This window comes from Eublepharis macularius, chromosome 5, assembly GCF_028583425.1.
Source record: "Eublepharis macularius isolate TG4126 chromosome 5, MPM_Emac_v1.0, whole genome shotgun sequence".
In the NCBI taxonomy this organism is placed as follows: domain Eukaryota; kingdom Metazoa; phylum Chordata; class Lepidosauria; order Squamata; family Eublepharidae; genus Eublepharis; species Eublepharis macularius.
The window spans coordinates 73,423,054-73,443,565 of NC_072794.1; the positions used below are offsets into that span (position 1 = coordinate 73,423,054).

General features: G+C 39.6%; 1 protein-coding gene across 3 annotated transcripts in view; it reads right to left on the minus strand.

Moving 5' to 3' along the window:
- The window catches only part of LRRC7 (leucine rich repeat containing 7), a 234,077-nt gene that overhangs the window by 3,891 nt on the left and 209,674 nt on the right, over positions 1-20,512 (minus strand). For all 3 annotated transcript variants that reach the window (XM_054980163.1, XM_054980162.1, XM_054980161.1), the window contains 2 exons: positions 16,132-16,224; positions 13,966-14,040 (listed from right to left, as the gene is read on the minus strand). In XM_054980163.1, coding sequence (XP_054836138.1) covers positions 13,966-14,040; positions 16,132-16,224 — 168 coding nt within the window. The remainder of the gene's footprint in view (positions 1-13,965; positions 14,041-16,131; positions 16,225-20,512) is intronic.

The window sequence follows — 20,512 nt, forward strand, 5'->3', positions numbered from 1 at the left end:
TGATATTATGGCTCCAATGAACTCTAAACAATACAAATGGTCCCTCCCTCTTACCCTCACAATAGCCTTTTGAAATAGATTGCATGGGAGACTGCTTGTGTAGTTACCTAGTAAAACATGGTGGATGAACAAAGAAAGACTTGACCCATGTTTGCATGGTCTAAAGCTGTGATTCATACACAATCAGTTGGCAGTAACCTCAGTGAAAACAATGATATCACCTCACATGATATCAAAATGCAGTCATCCTGGTTTGATCCACAGATAACGAAATAAGCATTTGTTAAGGTAATCCAGGATTTAAGCGATTGTCTGTGAGCTGCATCCTGATTTCACAAACTATCCATAGTTAAAATAAATCATGTTTTTGTATTATGTACAAGCCACTGAGTGATAGAGTGTGGAGGCTGATGTTCAAACGAAAACTAGTTAAAAAATCCAAAAGGATTGCTGTGCAAGATATTGGAAATGACTAAAAGAACTCTTGGATTCCTCCAAATACCATTGTACTAATAAAATATCATGTGCATACAGAACTGTTTGTTAAGATTTTCCCTGTCACTTCAATGGACATTACATCACGCAGGTGTTTGTCCCCTCCATTTATGAAAATGGGAAAGACTGCATGTGGGAAAGGACTGTGCATGCTCCAGATATTCACATGTTCCTAAGGGAACTATAAGATTAGGGCATTTATCTATATTTAGGCATACAGAATGGAAACAGAAAGGTCTGATACAAAAGTTACAAACGAGTGTTGCACTGCAAAGTAAGAATAGTCAAATATACTACTTTTCAATAGAAGCAAGAAGTGTCATAATGAACAGAGAGCTCACACGCACTAAAGAGAAAACCCTTTAATTCATTTTCAATATTGTTTTAACAAATAGCAGGAAAATAATTTAAGAGAAAGAGTACAAATTCCAGACAGATTAAAGACATTCAATGAAGCTTTGAATTAAGTGTGCAAAATCTCAGAGAACTACTTTCTAGTAGCCAGCCTGATGCTGAGCTCCACAGATTCTGGGTATTTTGTAAAGGCTGATAATGTCCATAATGTTATAGTAAATGGCCTTGGTTCAAAAACATCTGTCTGCATGTCCCTTTCTCATCTGATGGCCTAAAATCTGGTTTCCATCCTAAGGACCAAAAAACCCCTAACTTGTATAATGTACTCCAGAATGGTTTTGCTGTTTTTATTTAAAAAAGGAGAAGGGGAGATTTCAGACGGTCCTGTGTCATGAAACAAGGAAACTCATTCCTATTTTTGGTTCTGTTTGTCATATCTTGATACAGTTCAAACATAAGAAATGATTCCTATCCCAGCATATAAATCACTGAATCAAAACATGTTGCTATACATGCACCATGGATCATTTCATATATGGAATGGCTGGTGTAATTTATTTTATCATGAACAATCTTTCAGCCTCCAGCCCTCCTCCTCCTCCAACTTTTGCCTGAAAATTAGAAGTAGTTGGCTACAAAGAGCATATGAATATGTGACCGCTCTTAAACTTTGTCGCTATAATGGTACATGCTATAGGATGAGTGTCACAAATGGAGGCAGAAAAAGCAAAGGAATCCTAGCTATCATCTTCTGAAACAAACAGGTTATTTAGGGCATTATTAAAGTACACATATGTTATAATTCTTTCAAATGTACAGAAACCTAAGATAGTAAAGAGTCCAGTACCACCTTTAAGACTAACCAACATGCATGCATCTGACGAAGAGAGCTGTGGTTCTCGAAAGCTTATGCTACAGTAAAGTTGGTTAGTCTTAAGGGTGCTACTAGACTCTTTACTATTTTGCTACTACAGACTAACACAGCTAACTCCTCTGGATCAGAAACCCAAGAGAAACTAGAGTGAAACCTAGCATTTCAAAACTTCCTGAAGCAAGGAAATGCATTGTGAATAAAACCAAGCCTATCTAGTTCCATCTTGAAATGGCACAGTTATACTTTCAAACTCATAGTTACAGTCCTAAAGATACCAATAGCATGTCAAGGATATATTTGAAGTCAAAATAGTAATTATTTTTCCACTCTGGTGAAATATGGCAATTAAATTGAGTTATAATACTAGATCAATACTATGATCTCCCTCAAACATTAGCCTAAAAAGTCGTTGCCTTTACTAAGATGCATGCTAGACTTCAGAGAAAAGGAGTATGATCCCGGATAAAACTTGTTCCATTTTCCTTTAATATGACCTTGAAATAACACCTTTAACTGGTTTATGCTACTGGAGTTATTGGACTCTGCCATTTTTTAAAATCAAAAAGTAGCTTTTGTGACGGGAAATGTCTTTATTGATGAGCCATAGCAATGCCTGAGGCTGGCAAACAATATTCATTTCTCATTTTCCTTAACTCAGACGTTCTGATGATGCTTTGTAAATGGGCTGTGTGAGGTAATTTTTTTTTCAGGGAGCAAGACATTGGATTTTGAAATGGGGGTTAGGAGATATCCATGGATTCATGTATACTCAGTGCCATCTGCAATAAAAACAAATGTATTTCAGAACCTCATTTGCCCATTTTGGTTTAAAAAATAATTAAGTTTAAATGTGTTGTAAGACTTACCATGGAACCACCCCACGTTTGTTGGCCATAGGTCAGAGTAATAACCAGGTTCTGAAATCTGAAAAAGGAAAGTATTGTGGCTGCGGTTTGGCTACTTGCCACTGCCCACTTCATTGATTTGAATGCCAGCAGTTTCTACTGGAAACACAAGACACAATCCATAGGATAAGGAGCACCCCTAACAGTTTAATCCCACGACAACTCCTGAAATAAGAATTCTGTGTTTGGCCGTTTTATCACTATCTATAACAGAACTGAGTTCTAACAGAGAAAGGCTATGGGACAGCAGCGTGTCCTTTTTTAAAAACCCAAGTGTAAATGAAAGCAGTGGCAATTGTGAAAGGAAACAAGGGTAAATGGATAAGGACAGTTGAATATTTCTTATGCCTGCTGTTTGCCTCCTGTAGCCTCTGCCTTTAAGTGCATTTCTCACAGTTAAGTTACATCAGAGTGAACCTTGAACAAAAGCATCTTAGGAAGGAAATCTGGACAGGAGTTCCAGGAGAGATCATTCCCACCATAGTACCCCCATTTTCCTCTTTTTTAAAAAAAGAAAAGCAAACCTCCACCTTTTTGTTTCAGTTGGCTGTTCTTAAGCTAAACAATTCACTATCAGTTAGAGTTTGATGCTTTAGTATTTATTTTCTGTTGCTGACTTGTCTTGTATCATTTTGTTCAAGCAGGGACCCATGGGATTCGGAGAGGGGATCTCATCCTCCACCTGCAGAGACCTGCCAAACTCACAGAGGAGGAGGAACATTTCCCACCCTCTCCCCCCTCTGCCTGCCTGCTCATCCATTACCCTCCCCATGGAGAGGCTGGGCATCTCCGACTCTTTCTCTGCTATCAGTCTGAATTGCTAACAACTTGGCAGCAGAGGGTGGAGGTAAGGGGAGGCTCCCAGTCCTCCTCCTCCATCCAAAGAGGAGAGGTGGCAGTGGTGGGGCTGTTATTGGCAGTGAAAGGAGGGATAGTTACCTTCCTCTGCCCAGCCATCCACCTGCCAGCTAAGGAGAAGTAATGCTGGATGAACTGACATCAGCAGTGGTGACATCCAGATGCACAGTCAACCTGGCTGGATCGTCCCCTTCCCCTTGCTGTTCAGTGTACTTTCCTCTCTTTGGGGTGGATTTAAAATCTCACTCCCATTTTTGGTAAGTATTCATATTTTTCAGCAAACCTTGAATGTACCCAAGGTCTGCAGAAAAATTCTTTGTTCCTGTATCTACATGGACCTGAGCCACAAAATAAGTATTTGCAGATGGATATATTGATTTCTAATCTGAGTTGTGGCTATTTTAATGGATGGTGAATATATATTTTTTAATATTAACATTGGATTTATGAACCACTCTTCAGGATGATTTAATACCCACTCAGAGAGGTTTACAAACTATGTTATTATTATCCCCACAACAACAAACACCCTGTGAGGTAGGTGAAGCTGAGAGAGCTCTGGAGGAGCTGTGACTGAACCAAGGTCACCCAGCTGGCTTCAAGTGGAGGAGTGGGGAATCATACCCGGTTCTCCAGATTAGAGTCCTGTGCTCTTAACCACTACACCAAACTGGTTTGCTATTTATAGCTGTTAAAGATGTTGCAGCCAGTTGTTTTAATGATGCTGTTGTTCTTTTATGTATTTTGATTGTTTTAAGGTTATATTTTATTGTATCTTACTGTATTTGCTTTCTAACACTATGGAACATAGAAAAATGGAATAAAAAATTCTAAAATAAATACATCCATGTTACATGCAAATTGAATAGTTCTAAGTTGAAATAAATGGTTGTGCCACAACCTTGTTTGATCCTTATTCAATATAACTGAATTCTGAAAAGGATCTCTTCTGAGAATAATCCAGACTGAATAAGCAAGTTTCTTGCTGACTAAAAAAAATGAAGTAGGCAGAAGATACAGGGTTTTTATTACTAAGCAAAAATATTTCCAATGTGACCATTTTTTAACAAGGGGATTATAAAATGAATCATAAGAAAAATATGACAAATCCAACATAACATCATTGTTAAAAACTGTACAGTCATATAATTAAAAACAACTTAACATGTAATATCCTAAGAATGCAATCTTAGGAACGTGGCTTCACTAAATTTAACTATGACTTCTTGATAAACATGCATAGGATTGGGCTGTAGGTGTAACTGATATACATACAGATATGAAGAATATCTAAAATTATGTAATTCTGGCAATACTGATCACTACTAATTACATATTCAAATTAAACATGGAATACCCAGCAATCCATATTGTGAAGCTTCCTTGGGAGGTGTGGGGGGGCTCTCTCCTTTTTTGGAGGTTTTTAAGCAGGGGACTAGATGTCTGCCTGACAGCAATGCTGATTCTATGACTCACTGCGGCAGGAAGAGATCAGCCAGTGCTCTGCTCTCATGACCCTTTCTTATGTGCCCAGGGTAATGCCAATTGCCACTTGGGGTCAGGAAGGAATCTTCCTCCAGGCCAGACTGGTCAGGAATCCTGGAAGTTTTTTTCCCTTCCTCTGGGCACTGAGCATGGTCACTGTGGAAGTGGTGGGCAGGTAGCTGTGCAGGGGGTTGGACCTTGTGGTCTCTTTCAGCTCTACAATTCTATGAATACCAATATGGACATTATGATGCTGGTGTCTGATCCCATTCTTTTTCAGTCATGGTTTAACAAGTCCCATAAAGGAGAGACTAGTTATTCAAACAAATACACATATATTACTATCTTTCAATCCTTTTATTCCAAATTAAATACACAGTGCAGTTAAGTACAGCATGGAACAAAAATTGCTCCCTTTTAACAGTGCTATTATAATGTGCTTGTTATATTTTGCAGTGTTTGCAATTTAATATCTAAAAGACATGATGATTTTTTTCTTAGCTATAAAGCCATGGACTTTCTACCTGGCAACTTCTGAATCTTCACCTGTTTGTTATGTAATGTAGTCTCCCTCCTCTTGCATTAGTGATTCTAGGGTCTGCACCCAGAAATGCAACAGAAAATGTTCAAGCCTGTTTCTTGTTTCTTTAAAAGTTCAGTTCAGGCTTTGGGTTTGATAGAAGCCTATAAAGTTATCATGACTAGAGATGGGCACGAACCGCATTACGAACATCAAAAACCCATGAAAATGGCGATTGCGCAATCGTGACCCAGCGAATCGTGATCGGCCACGGCCAACGATCCAGTGGTCAGGAGAGGCCTGGTTCGGGGCATTCGGGCACGGTTCAGGAAGCCAGACACTCAGGCGCCAGCAATCTATTCCCCTGGCAACGGAGCCAGGGGAATGCCTGAGCTCTGTCTGCCCTCCTTCTGTCGCCCTGGAAACCCGAATGGAAGCCCAGCTTACCTTGATTGGCAGGTCTTCCTTCCAACCACGGAGCTGCAAAGCGGTTACAAGTTGGAAGAAGACAGCCAGGGGAGGGAGGGGGGTGTCCTGTAGCCACAGGCACTCCAATCTCATCCCTGCAAACCCTGATAGGCATCTCTGACGGCCAAACACAGACCTGTGTTGCTGAATGGGAGCTATGCTTATAAATATTCGTGGTCTCCCAGGCTGGGTTTCACTTTCTGCGAGCAGTGGAGTGGGACAGAGCTCTTGCTTGCCACTTGCTAGCCTTTGGGGAGAGAAACTGAGAGTACAATTGAGCTTGGCATCACCCACCATTCCTGTATCGCTGGGAACACTGGCACGCCCCACTTTGCCCTCCACGAACCACGATCCGGTTTGGGAACGGGAGATGTTCATTGCTGTTCGGGAATTCGGGATCGTGGTCCGCACCGAACCACGATCTGCTAGTTCGATATTTTTTTTTGGTTTGTGCCCATGTCTAATCATGACTCTGCAGTTTCAGAGCTGGGATTGAACTAGGCAAGTGCAATGAGGTCATAGCTTCAAGGTCTTGCACCTACACATCATCTTAGCAAAGGATCTTGGGTTGGAGTATGTGCACTGTCCTTTATTGGCTAATTAGGATCAGGTCAGTTGCAACAGTTTTGGATAAAATAAGGGTCCTCATTCTAGCTTGCACCCTGATCTACTCTTGATTTTGTGTGGCTGCTGAAGGATTTTCTGCTACCTGCTTTTGTGCTCTGGATCTACCTGCCAGGACTGGTGACAGCCCAGGATTTCTGTCTCTAGATTTTGAGACTCTGGAACTCTTTGGACTCTTTTGTTTTAGACTGAAAGGTAATCTAGGGCTGAGAGACTGACAGTTGAATCCTAAACAGAGTTACTCCAGTCTAAGCTCATTGATTCCAATGGTCTTAGATTGGCGTAACTCTGCTTAGGATTGCATTGTGAACGTCTGTTTAAATGTGCTAAGGTAGACTAGCTAGTTTATTGCTTTTCTTTCTGCTTGCATATTTGTATGTTTGTACACTTTTGCACTTCTGTTAATATATCTATGTGTGTTCTTTGGGAGATTTGAAAGCTTCATTCTTAATACAGTATTTTGGCCCAATTTGGCTACAGCTATCTAAAGAATGGTTTTGGAACTCAGTCTGCAAGTGTCCTACTCTGTGGGGCTGACTGATTGATTAAAACCAGGTAGAGCTGGGAAATTACTTCTCAGTTCCACAGCTAAGGGTTTAGTCCGCTAGTGGCATTGAACTATTGCCCTGTAAGAAAGGACTCTCCCGGCTTTGAGTGTTTTTCTCTGGACCTCCCACTCAGGCTGGTTTGTGGATACAACTATCTTTGACAACTGCCTCTTCCTGTGGAACATTCTCCCAGAAGAGATCAAGGAGGCTTCTACCCTCCTGGATTTCCAGCAAGTCTGTAAGACAAAGAGCTTTTGAGGCATTTTGAGCCTGGGCAAAGGGGAAATATAACAACAACATTTGATTTATATACCACCCTTCAGGACAACTTGACACCCACTCAGAGCAGTTTACAAATTGTATTATGCTGATGATCTGCACAACAATCACCCTGTGAGGTGGGTGGGGCTGAGAGAGGTCTGAGAGAGCTATGACTGACCCAAGGTCACCTGGCTGGCTGCAAGCAGAGGAGTGGGGAATCAAACCCAGTTCTCCAGATCTAGAGTTCTGCCGCTCTAAACCACTACACCAAACTGCAAGTGGGGTATGAAGTGTCTTTAGATTTGATTTTAAATAAGGTATTAATATATTTTATATCTGTTGTTTTAACTTTTTTTATCCAATTGTTTTTTATATCATTGTGAGTCCTTGGGTCCTGTGATGCTCAGGAGAACAGTAGGTACATAAAGATTTCAAATAAATATATAAATACTCAAGCAACTGAATGAAGACATTATCACATTCAGCTTGATGTGGTTAGGTCATCAGGAGATATTACACAATCTTTCTCATATGGCAGATGTTTTTATGAATGTTCCCACGTCATGAATTCTATAGGAAAGGAAGTAGCACAGAAAAAAGCCTTGCCCTTTGCAGTGAACCTAGTTTCAGAAGACCAACATATCCTGAGCAGGCCTCACGTGAAGTCCTGCAGCACATCAGGAATGGGAGAGATATGCAAGAAACACTGTCATGACAGTGATCTGACTCCTGACCTACCTCCTGAACATTGTTTAATAGCTGACTGCTGTTTCATAGATTTATGACTTTCATTTATTTAATTTTTCTAAAACTTTTGAGAAACGAGTTCTTTAAGAAAAATGACAGGAAAGTTTCACAGGATGGCCATTGCCATGGCAGTCAATGAAGAACTAAGCAGGGAGCACACACCCCCCCCACCGCCCCGAAGCACAAGAGGTGAGTCCAAGCTGCCAGGGTGAGGGGCTGCATTCCAACCTTTTTGAGCCTTATGAGGTTCCGAAGGAGGACTCTGGACCATCACAAAATCCCAGTGGCATGATGCACAGAGACCACAAAGAAGAAAGAAGAAACTGTCTACAAATTAACTACAACTACAAATGGACTACTGATCTCTTTGGGACAAGTCCGGTTAGCTCTAGGTGGTGCAAGGCTTTTTCTTTGTGAAATTCCTCCTGCTCATTAATTGTCATTTTTCATTTCAGTGTGATTAATCAAACAGGTTGACCAGACCAAAATCCATAAGGAAATTAAGAAAAATTGACCACTTTGGTTCAGTTCCAGATTCCTTTTGTTGAGTAAATCCATATTTCAAACAGTAAATCAGAGACTGTAAGCACTGCTATTAAGCAGACTTGGCTGTACAGGAAAGAGCAGCATTCATGAAATTTGCATTGATTTGCTACATAGTCAATGCACATCATCAATGTTTTCTGACTCAGTGAATGAAAGGCTGGCTTATTGCCTCAGATTTTGGAAAGGTTGTTCCTCAATTCAATTGTACTTTGGATTATTATGATGTGCAAACCTCTATGCAAGTGGCACTGAAATTAACAGAGCTGAAGCACAGCTATGACACTCTGCTCTCTTGCAACTTCCACTTATTTTTATGAGACTTAGGCCGTAGAAGTTCCTCCTGAACACACTGGATGTTATCTGCTTTATTTTAATTTCACCAGTTTTTTTGCTACAGTGGCATATCAGAAAAAGCAAGGGAATGACATTCTGTTTTCTGATGCTGAGTTCTTTTCTCCCCTGGATATTCACAGAATAATAGAAAGTCTCGTCTACTTCTGTAAAACAAAGCACTGCTTTGGGCCACAGAAGGAGAGCACATCTGAATGCTCCACTACATAAAAAACCTCCCTGCAAACAGAATATTACACAGCAGAAAGAGAGTATAGTATTTCTTCTCACTTGTGCTGGTTTTTGTTTTCAGGGAGTTTCTTACGTGAGGAGTTCTCAGAAGTACTACCCATAGCCTGTAATCTGAATTGCTACCACCTCAGTCTGCTGCATACTTAAACACCACCTAAAGCCCAACTTGTACCTACAGGAGAATCAAAGCTTCATCTAGACAGTATCACTTTACACCTCAGCACAGGAAGCTGATCTGCGGAAAAAGCTCAGAAAAACAGCATGCCAGGGAGAAGCCTACATTAAACCCTTGAGACGCATATCCAGATGATCTGAGTACTTCTCAGAATGCATCCGAAATGAGAAGACCAACACTAAAGCAGTAGCTCCAGAAAAGGTCCTTTCTAGTTGCCCCCAAAGGGTGGATTGAGTACAGAGGCAGCACCACATGAAAATGCACAGTTGGGCATGCAGTAATGACAGTGCTGATGCTCTTCCTCAAAATATTTCAGTAACATCCATTTCATAGCAGCCAACATGCTGCTTATGTAACATATTTGTTTGTTTAGGCATTTTACCCTAGTTTTCTCTCCAACAGGGATCTAAAGCTACTTACAGAAAAAACAAAATACAGTTTAAATAGACAACATAAAAAGACAAAAATATAATTTAAATAAACTGAGCAAACAAAAGAATACAGCAATGACATCCTGGACTGGTCCCAGATTCACTCTACTGGCTCATTCAACATTGTGGGCTAAGAGTAGGCTTGCCAGCCCCCTGCCCTCATGTGCTGTCCCCCAGCTCTGCTCACCTGGCTGGCAAGAGGAGAAGGCACAGGGGGGTGAGGCGCAAGTGTGTGCTCCCACACTCCAATGTCACACCGAAAAGTGACATAATATTTCAGCATGCCAGGGAGCAGCAGGTTGTGTTAAAGCCAAATTTATTAATAATCGCCCATTAGGAGTTTTTTTTTTAATGAATTGGGCTTCAGCACAACCAGCAGTTCTCCCATCATGCTGGAAAATGATGTCACATTCTGGTGTAATGGTGGAGCACAAGAGATCAGTACCCAACCACTCCAAGCCCCTCCTCTGGGGTCCCTGGGGATGTGGCAACCCTAGCTAATAGCCAAGGCCTTGGTCTAACAGTTGATCCAACTCAGCAATTGTGGTCTGGATACAACTTTCGGCTATTTTGTGTGTTATTTTATTTCTAAGATTTAGGTCTTATGTGATAACATGACCACTGAAAAAGCTGTTATGAGAATTCATAGAGAGATAGCAGGCAGCTGTGTTGGTCATCAACAAAATACAAAAACCAAATGCTATATCATCCACAATAACACAAGCGCGTGTGTAAGCTTTCAAAAACCAAGGGGTAAACAGAGCCATTCTTCTGCATTGTGCTATCCAAAGTACTAAAATAATGATATTTGCAACCAGCCTAGTCCCACTGGATCCTGCAGCTTTCAGGGCCTATTGGGTATGTCCCAATCAGCGCTGGGTTTCTCCAGAACAATGTCCCTCCCTCAGATGCAGGCTCATTACTTCTTCATTTAAAAAAATCCCAGATTACACTGACTTTGGGCTACAATGTATTATGTAGTTTCCTGCATCTTTGTTATTGTGAATTCTCTACACACAATAACTTTGTAGGAAGTCGCTTTTGGCGACCAGATATCACAACTGTGACTAAACCTTTCATTACTCCAGTGAAAAAGAAATGTGACTGGGAAGTGAGAACATGACACAGAGTTTAAGGTAACCCGGTGAGGGCAAATATACACATCTGACACCATTCCAAATTCCTAGTGTGGGCAGTCGCTGCTGAGCACGTGAAAAGCAACAGGCAGAGGGCACAATTTGCATGGGAGAAATGACTGGTGAGTGGAGGAAATTCAGCCCCTTTCCTCCCCATGACTTCTCCTCTGCAGCTTGTACCCTCTCCCCATGCAGCTTTACAGCCATTAGGTGATAAACAGGATTCTTAGATCTAAATCTGCCAGTGAATTCTAGTTTGGTCCCGAGAATATTCACTGTACTAGGTTAATATATGCCAAGGTTAATATATGTAGTAACCAAACCTATATTATCATTGGACAAAACCAAGGCTGTTTCCACACTACTCACCTTCATCCGGAACGGGGTGCAACGTTGTGAAAAAAACACGGAAGTTCGCTATCTTCTGTGTTTTTTTTCACGAAGTTGCGCCCCATTCCGGATGAAGTTGAGTGGAAACAGCCCAACAGTGTTATAACCACTGAAGCAAATGTAGAAATGTACTTAGATTCTTTTACAAATTCAAATTTGCAAAAAAAAATGTGGGTTTCTTTCCATTTTTCTAGAGAACATACTTGTTTTGATAGTATCTATTTTTTAAAAAAGCAGAGAAGCCGCAGTGAATGAAAGATAGAACAGGAAGAAATGGGGTATGGGGGTGATTGAGTGCAAATGCAAGAATATGTGTGCACTTGTGTGAATGAAAGAGAAAAGAGAATGAGTAGACATATTTGACTGAATGACAGGCATATGCAAAAAACAAATCAAACCCCCAAATCTCCACCCTATATGCAGCAGTAACATTGTTTCTTATTTCCTTAACAGAAATTCCCACTGCCATAGAAACAAAATAATTTTTAAATATGGACCAAATTTGTAATAATTATACATTGATCTATAACCAACAAGACTCTGTAAATTCCAATCTAAGGGTTAATGCCCCAAACCAGCAGCAAAAGATAAGATTCGTTTTAGATAAGCTTGCCTTTATTTGATGCATACCGTGCTTACATGATAAAAAGGTTCATTTGTAAAGTTCCCTTATATTCTTTCAGTTTCACACTTACACTCAATTACACCTCCCTGTAGAACATTTTGCTGAAATAAGCTTAGTAAACAAAAAAGTTTGTTTTTAATGATTATTCTTCAATGGAAACTATTTTATTGTATGTTGTTTGTAATATAATTTATTGTAATGGCAAAATTGGCTGTGACTTATGGACTAATAGCTATCACTATGTTAGTTAGAGCTTTGGGATGTATCTCAGCATGATAAATAGTTTCTGTGGTCCTTCCCCGTCCCCCAATCAGGTTACAGTACAGTGATAATGAAGTTTACTTGCAGTCAAATGAGATTAGAATACAGAAAGCATGTAGCAGTTGTATTACATCCTAGGGATAGGACAGGCTATAAATTAGACTTAATAAATGGCAGCTCAATATGCAGAGCAATGTGCTTTGAAATCCACAGACTGCTGCATTTATGAATAGTATCTAATATCATAATATCTTGAAAGGTATTTGTCATATTGCTCCAGTGGTCTTCAGCAAGCTTCAATCTCACCCATTTCCTGAACAAAGTCTAAGAATCAATGACCAAATCAACCTATGGCATAACTGCACTGATGCTCCTCATATTTTCCAGGTGGTGAATGAAAATACATGACGCTTCTAGTAACTGGAAAAATATTGTCATGGATAACAATGTTTAAAAAATCCGCCTGCAATGTTCTTTTTACAGTGCAGACCCACAGAAAACTAGTGCAAGCTGAAGCTATGGGAACTGTAGAGATATTAAAGTATTTCTGATGCAATTATGGCCATTGAAAAAATCTAGGATTTTTGTTGTTCCATAAAGTAACAAACTGATGGTAGCTATAGTATTAACCAGGAGAAACTTCAAGAGTACTTCATGTTTTACTGAGATCACTCATGCCTCACCTACAGTTCAAGTCTGTCATATTTTAAACTAATTCCAGATACACATGAATGTTTCATTTGTAGCTTTAGTTATAATAATGAAGAATAGCAATGAGTAGTGAAATAAAAGCATGGAAAAAGCTTAAACAAACACAAACAAGCAAATCCCCCCCCCAAAAAAAAGATGGAGGCAAATTTATTTAGGAGTCTTCTGTATTGGTAATAGTATGAGCTAAATGATCTGTTTATTTGAAAGTAAGATTGTTTTATAGAAATGTGAATTGGATACTGGAGCTGATGTTCTGTAAAACTGGATAAGTTACTAAATAATAGTTAAAACAAAAAATCCTAAAAATTGTAATCTATTCACATAGCATCTCATTATAACGTAAAAACCAAATATCTCTTGCTCCAAAACTTGTGTGCTACCTCCAGTTTTGTCACCAAACAATCATACTGAACAGAATAAGGTATGGGGTGTATCACTATATTTCTTCTACCACTTTTCTGACATCAGTTATATGTAGGCATCTCTCCAGCTGGCTTCAGTTTAAATTAAGTTGATGTAAAACACATGTAAAGGTATAAACGACTAATTCTCCGTAAACTAATAGTGTATGTCTATGGTCACATCAGGCAACTTTCACATTGTGTCAATAAAGTAAGGCATTATGTTCCACTCTGTGAATCACATCTATCAATTGACTGGAGCTGTGTCTTAACCCCTGGGACAAAGCAACTTACATCATCCTTTAACATACTAGCCATGTCTTCTCTTTTTCAATCACTCTGCTCCTTCACAGAACCACAAAATGCCCCCTTCCACTATCCTGGGTTCATGTCTGCTTATGAGGACATCATTTTACCACTGTAGATTGATATTATTGTAGGAGTTGATTTTCCACCTTGGGGTTCTCTAACCTAATCTGGGGCAGGCAGGACAAAGAGTAATACAGCAGCACGCCTATCTTACTATCTTAAATGAATATAGTTTTGTCAAGTAAAAATTTTCACTTACCTGAATAATCTTATCACCAGGCTGGAGCAAATTGGATGCTGGTCCGTCAGATTGAACCCTAGTAACAAAGATACCCTATAAGTCAGAAGTAACAGAGGTTAGGATACTATCATCAAGAACTAGGCTAAATGTTTGTATATGGCTTATATGGAAGCCTACCAACATGAATAAACCCATGTACGATACCAAACGTAAGCCACCCTACTTTGCTGAATCTTAAGAATTTGTCTCATTTTTTCCATGCACTTCCTCTAAAGAACTCAAAGATGGCATACACTGTTCTCCTCTCCTCTGTTTTATCATCGTAATAATCTCAACAGGGAGGTTAGTGAGTGGCTGGGCCAAAGTTATCCCGTGAACTTTAGGGCTGAGAAGGGATTTGAGTCCAGATCTTCCCAGTTCTAGTCCAATCATTATACTACACTGGTTCCAGAAGACTTGAGTTTTATGAACCAGACAATGTTTTATGACAATAATTTAGAATTAGGAGCATGGCATTCAGATATGATAAATCACAGTTTACAAGCCATGGTTTGATTAAACTCTGATCTGCACAGCGGTGCCTCTGCATAACAATCCCTCCTCTGTATAACAGCCCTGATCTTCCTTGGTGGTCTCTCATCCAAGTACTAATCACGGCCAAACCTGATTAGCTTCTGAGATCCAATGACATCAGACTAGCCTACAAATGATTGCTTTTTTAAAAAAAAAATATGATGCAAGAATTTTATCCTGGAGATCAAGATCCTCCCCTCCGCCCTGCAGCAGCCTAAAATTTCACCCATAATCCCAGAATTATGGGAGGCATGTCAAATTGCCATGAAGAGGGGAGGCAGAAAAATCACATTCTGCACGTGCAAGGAAATGTTAGTCCAGATCCAAGCCATAATTTGCACCCCCCAAAAAATACAGCCTTGTCTGAAGAAATCAACATAGGATATCCTTAGATCCAGTTTGAGAGTTGGCACGGTGCTGCGATTAGATCTGGGAGACCCAGATTTGAATCTCCACTCTGCCACTGAAGCTCATTAGGTGACCGTGGGCCAGTTACACATTCTCACCCCAACTTACCTCATAGGGTTACTGTAGGCATAAAATGGAGGACAGGAAAGTGATGTAAGCTGCTTTGGGTCTCCATTGCAGAGAAATGTAGGGTATAAAATGAAGTAAATAAATAATAAATCTGAAGATGGCAGGCAGATAAAAGATAGGTTGGTGTATGGATGGAAAGGAGAGAAGGAAGAGGGGTAAGGTGAAGATATATGAGGAGTGAAAGAGGAACAGTGTGAGAAAGAGGATACAGAGATACGTGTGTTTTGACTGGGACTCCATTCCGGTCACATATAACACCTGTCCTGCACCAACTATACTAGCTTTTGGTGGAGTTTCGGATCAGGTTCAAGGTTTGGGTTTTAACCTTTAAGGACCTTAGCAGACTGGGAATGGCATACCTGCAGGACTGCTTCTCACCCTATATTCCCCAAGCACACTCTGTTCAACAGATAAACATCTACTAGTTATTCTTGGCCCCAAGGAGGTTTGCCTTGCCTCGACCAGGGCCAGGACTTTTTCAGGTCTGGCACCAACCTGGTGGAACTCTCTGTCTGTGGAAACTTGGGCCCAGCAGGACCTGTTATCATTCTGCCGGGCCTGTTAAATGGAGATGTTCTGCAAGGCTTATGGTGGTTGAGGCAGACGAATTACACAACCAGCCTCCTACTAAGGAGGGAGCACGTGCCCCCTTGATTTTTTTGTTAATTTGATAGTTGGCCACCCTGTCCCACGGGCTCTAATGACTGAAGATGGGATTGTACAATATGTGCGTTGAATTTAGGATGTTTTAACACACTGTAAATTATTTTATGCTACCAGTGTTTTATCTTTCATGTATCTTAATTGTTGTGATCCACTCTCAGCCTGCTTGAGAAATTTAAAAAATATATAAACAATGCCAATTCCAGTATTTAGTACCACCTGATTTTTTACCTGAGTGCAATATTCAATATATGCTAACTTAAGTAAAAGAAATTTTGGTGTCATAACATAAACTACTCCTTATTTTCCTGACAGCTTATTCTCTGTAATCCAATAGAGTGTACAATCAGTATACAAATCTTCATCAACCTCCCATTGGTCGTCAATTCAAATTAGAAATTAATTTCTTACCTTGTCAGATGGTTTGAAAGGATTTCCTTGTCCACTTATTCCTCCACTGATACTAAATCCAAGGCCTGGATTCTTTTCTATCCTCACACAAAACTATATTTAAAAGACACAAAGGGATGGCTAAATGTTTGCACGAAATTAATCACTACAGATTTTTGATTTCCTGGCAATTGTGATTACTGTTACTTTAATGAGACTATTTTAAAGTGCATGTTATTATGCTGCCTATTCAGGAACCTGCTTGAGGTGGCTAACAAACTAAACCAACTAAACTAACAAACTAAAAATACTAATCACAAAACAGTAAAATATGTTAATTAAAACCCAGTATTAAAAACCCAGTCCAGCATGAAACCATATACCATAAAAACAGACCACTGGCAGCTGAAAATAACAGGCTCCAGATTAAATAGTGTTAAAACAGTGATCCCTTAATTAAACAGCCAGGTGAACAGAAACGTTTTGGCCTGGTGTCTAAAAGAAAGCAACACAGGCACCAGGCAAGCCTTCAAGAGAAAGGATAAGGTGCTACTACTGAAAAAGCCTTCTCTCTAGTTGCCAGCCAGCTCAAGTGGCACAGAGAGCAGGGCTTTTGAGGAAGATCTTAACTGGTGCGCTGGGCAATATGGGAGAAGGCGCTCCTTCATGTACCCTAGCCCCAAGCCATTTAGGGCGTTAAAGGTAAGAACCACCACTTTGAATTGTGCCAGGAAATAGATGGGCTGCCAGTGGTGATTTGTTTTGTAACACTGATTGTATTCCATGAATGCTGATACAATGATACTAACTTAATAAAAATTAGGAACCCAATACATGGGTGCAAGCCTGGTATCTATAGGGAAGCTATTTTGTTAGCTTCCTTTACCTTACAGAGACAGCTCTAGAGAGACTCATCTTGCCCTCCTCACTCTTTTAATAATACTAACAGTTAATTTGTATATTGCTCTTCTGAACAGATTAGTGCCAACCCAGAGTGGTGAACAAAGTTAGTATTATTATCCCTACAATACAGCTGGGGCTAAGGTTGGCTTACTCAAGTCACCTGGTGAATTCACAGCCATAGTGAGATTCGAACCACCAAAGTGCTGCATTGCAGCTCAACTACTTAACAACAACAACATTCAATTTATATACTGCCCTTAACACCCACTCAGAGCGGTTTACAAAGAATGTTATCATTATCCCTACAACAATCACCCTGTGAAGTGGGTGGGACTGAGAAAGCTCTGGCTAATCCCAGGTCATCCAGCTGGCTTCAAGCAGAGGGGTGGGGAATCATCCCGGCTCTCCAGATTAGAGTCTCGCTGCTCTTTACCACTACACCAAACTGGTTTAACCACTTCACTACACCAGGGGCTGTTAAAAACTTTTCTATTCTGTCAAGATTTGGAATTATTACTCGTTGTGACCCTAGGGAAGATATGTGTACACTTGCATATGAGAGGGCAAGACCTCATACTTCTACTCCCCTTAGCTATGTATCCTTCAGATCTGCCACCACCGAACTGATTTTCAGGCTTCCTGTTCACTAGTACTTTGACACTGGCAAGCCTCTGATCACATACAGGTTACAAAAAATTAACAAATAACTAGGCATGTGGGGAGGAATTCTGATATAGCTTTCTTAAACAGAGGAAGATTTTTATTGTCCTACACTAAATATGTTGCAGATCACAGAAATGTAAGGAAGGTAATGTCATGCCATAAAGACTAAACAGAACTAAATCTTCTAACAAGGTTTACTCTGATGTTCCTTGGCATCCCAAACCCAAGCCAATGAGATGGATATCCTTTTCCCCAAAGCTCAGGAGATAGAAGTAAACTGCCCTGCCATCCCCTGGCTCCTGGTCCAGAATGAACACGCACACACAAAGAACACACAGATCTTTTAACTCCTCCTGCCAATGAGTGGATTTCCCCTGCCCACCAATCCTGAAGGGAAGCCCTCATGGGTCATATGGCATCTCTCCCCGATCATTTGGAGCTTTATGTACAGCACCAGAGACAGTGTGTGCTGTCAAAGGTCACATGAACAACTTTCTACTTCAGTTTGACAGTCTTCCTGAGGATTCAATTCAAGGGCATCTTTATATCTCTCTTATACAACAATACTAATATTCTGATTTTATGTCAGAAAACATTGGTCCTCCCTGATGATAATGATGCATTAATGATAATGCTGAATAATTTTAAAAATTGTTTAATATTATAATATTTTAATTTGATTGTTTTATGGTTCTTATTTGCACATTGATGGAAGTTTGAAAGTCATCAAAGTGTTATATAAACAATGTGTGTTATATATATAAATACGTAAGTGTTATATAAATAAAAATTAAATTAAATGCCGCCATCTAAATATATATCTGAATATATATTTTTATATATGAAATATGTTATAATAGACTATGTTTTTATCAATCTATTCATGGTTTTTAACTGCATAAATTGATGTGTTTTAATATGTTGTAATCCGCCCTGAGCTCTTCATGGGGAGGGTGGAATAGAAATCCAAAGAAAATAAATAAATAAATAAATAAAGACATTTAACAAATCTTAAACTTCAGAAGAAATGTTCTACCAAGTTCCTTTTTTTAAAAATCTGAAATAAAAATCTAAACATTCAATTTTGACAAAGACACAGAACAGAAAGAAAACTTGATTTTTGTTTGTATCATCAAAAGGCAGAACAACTCCAAATACAGTTATGTGCTATAAAATATTGGCGGGGAGGAGTGACATTAGAGGAGGAGATATCATCTCTCCATTTGTCTTCTGAAATGTATGAATGAACAATTCTTGTAATGCAGGAAAGTGAACAGTGGGGGTCCCAGAAGGATCAGTTGTAGGGCTGATGCTGTTTAATTTGTTCATAAATTATCTGGAACTGTGGATAAGCAGTGTAGTGGCCAAGTTTGCAGATGACACAAAATTACTCAGGCTGGTGAAAACCAAGATAAGATTGTGGAGAAGTACAAAAAGATCTCTCTAAATTGGATAAGTGGGCAATAATGTGGCAAACGAAGTTCAATGCTGGTAAGTACAAGGTGATGCAACTTTAAATATATGTTGATGGGTTTCAAACTGGCTGAGACCAAGAGTAAAACCAATCTTGGAGCTATCCATTGAGTGGATAGCTCAATGAAAATGTTGACTCTGTGAGATAGCAGATAAAAATACACTCTGTTCTGAAAATATTAGGAAAGGGATTGTGAATAAAATGGCAAATATTGTAACACCCTTGTATAGAGCCATGGTTTGGCCTCATTTGGAATACTGTGTACAGGTATGGTCATATCTCAACAGGAACACTGTGGAGATGGGAAAAAGTACAGAAGAGAACAGTCAAGATGAACAAGGAGTTGGACTGTGTTTCCTGTGAGAAAAGGCCAAAGAGTCTGAGAAATTTTTAGTTTATAAAAAAGAAGGCTGAGGGAGGATATGATAGAGGTTTCTTTTTTTAAAAACCAAATTTAATACAAGAAATGATAAAACCATACAGTACAAACAAGAAAGGGATTAAAACTAAGCCATAAAAGTCATTATCAAAACCACTCTCAGCAAATTGTTAAAAACCCAAGAATTACAATAAACAAGCATTTGAACTTTGTTGCATTGGGGGAGTTATTTCTTTGGCATTTAAAACATCTAAAATTGATTTCCATATTTCATCGTATTCAAATAAAGGGACTGCCATATGCAAGTTCCCAAAAAACGGATTATACATAATCCTACCCATCAAATATTGCTCCCAGATTTTCTGATACCATTTTTTAATCAATGGGCCTTTGAGGGATTTCCAATTCCCAGCAATGACCAGACAAGCAGAGGCAACTAATATCGAGATCTCTTGTCTTGATGATAGAGGTTTCTAAAATGAATGGGATGGAGAAAACGGATAAAGGGCACTTCATCTCCTCCCATAATAAGGGGTACCTAGTGAAGTCGGCAGGAAACAGGTATTGGGCAGACTTAGGAAATGCTTGAATAATTAATACAACTAATAATTAAATTGTGAAATTCACTGTGAGCGAAGGTAGTGGTGTATAACCCTCTTTTAAAGCACAAAAGGCTTTAAAAGAGGTTAAGATAGATTCATGGTAGATAGGTTCATCAATAGCTACTAATCTCTGAAACTATCAGGCAACATCAGCAGAAGGCCTTGACCTCTGTGCCCCGTTCTGGGCACTCCAGGGCAACTGGTGGGCTGCTGTGTGAAACAGGATGTTGGACTAGATGGACTACTTGTCTGATCCAGCAGGACTCCTCTTATGTTTTTATGCCTATATATTTACTAACAGTAAACCATAGCAAATATGGAAACCCTTCTCATAAAACTTAAGACTTAAATTTGCACAATCTTCACATAAAACCTTTAGCT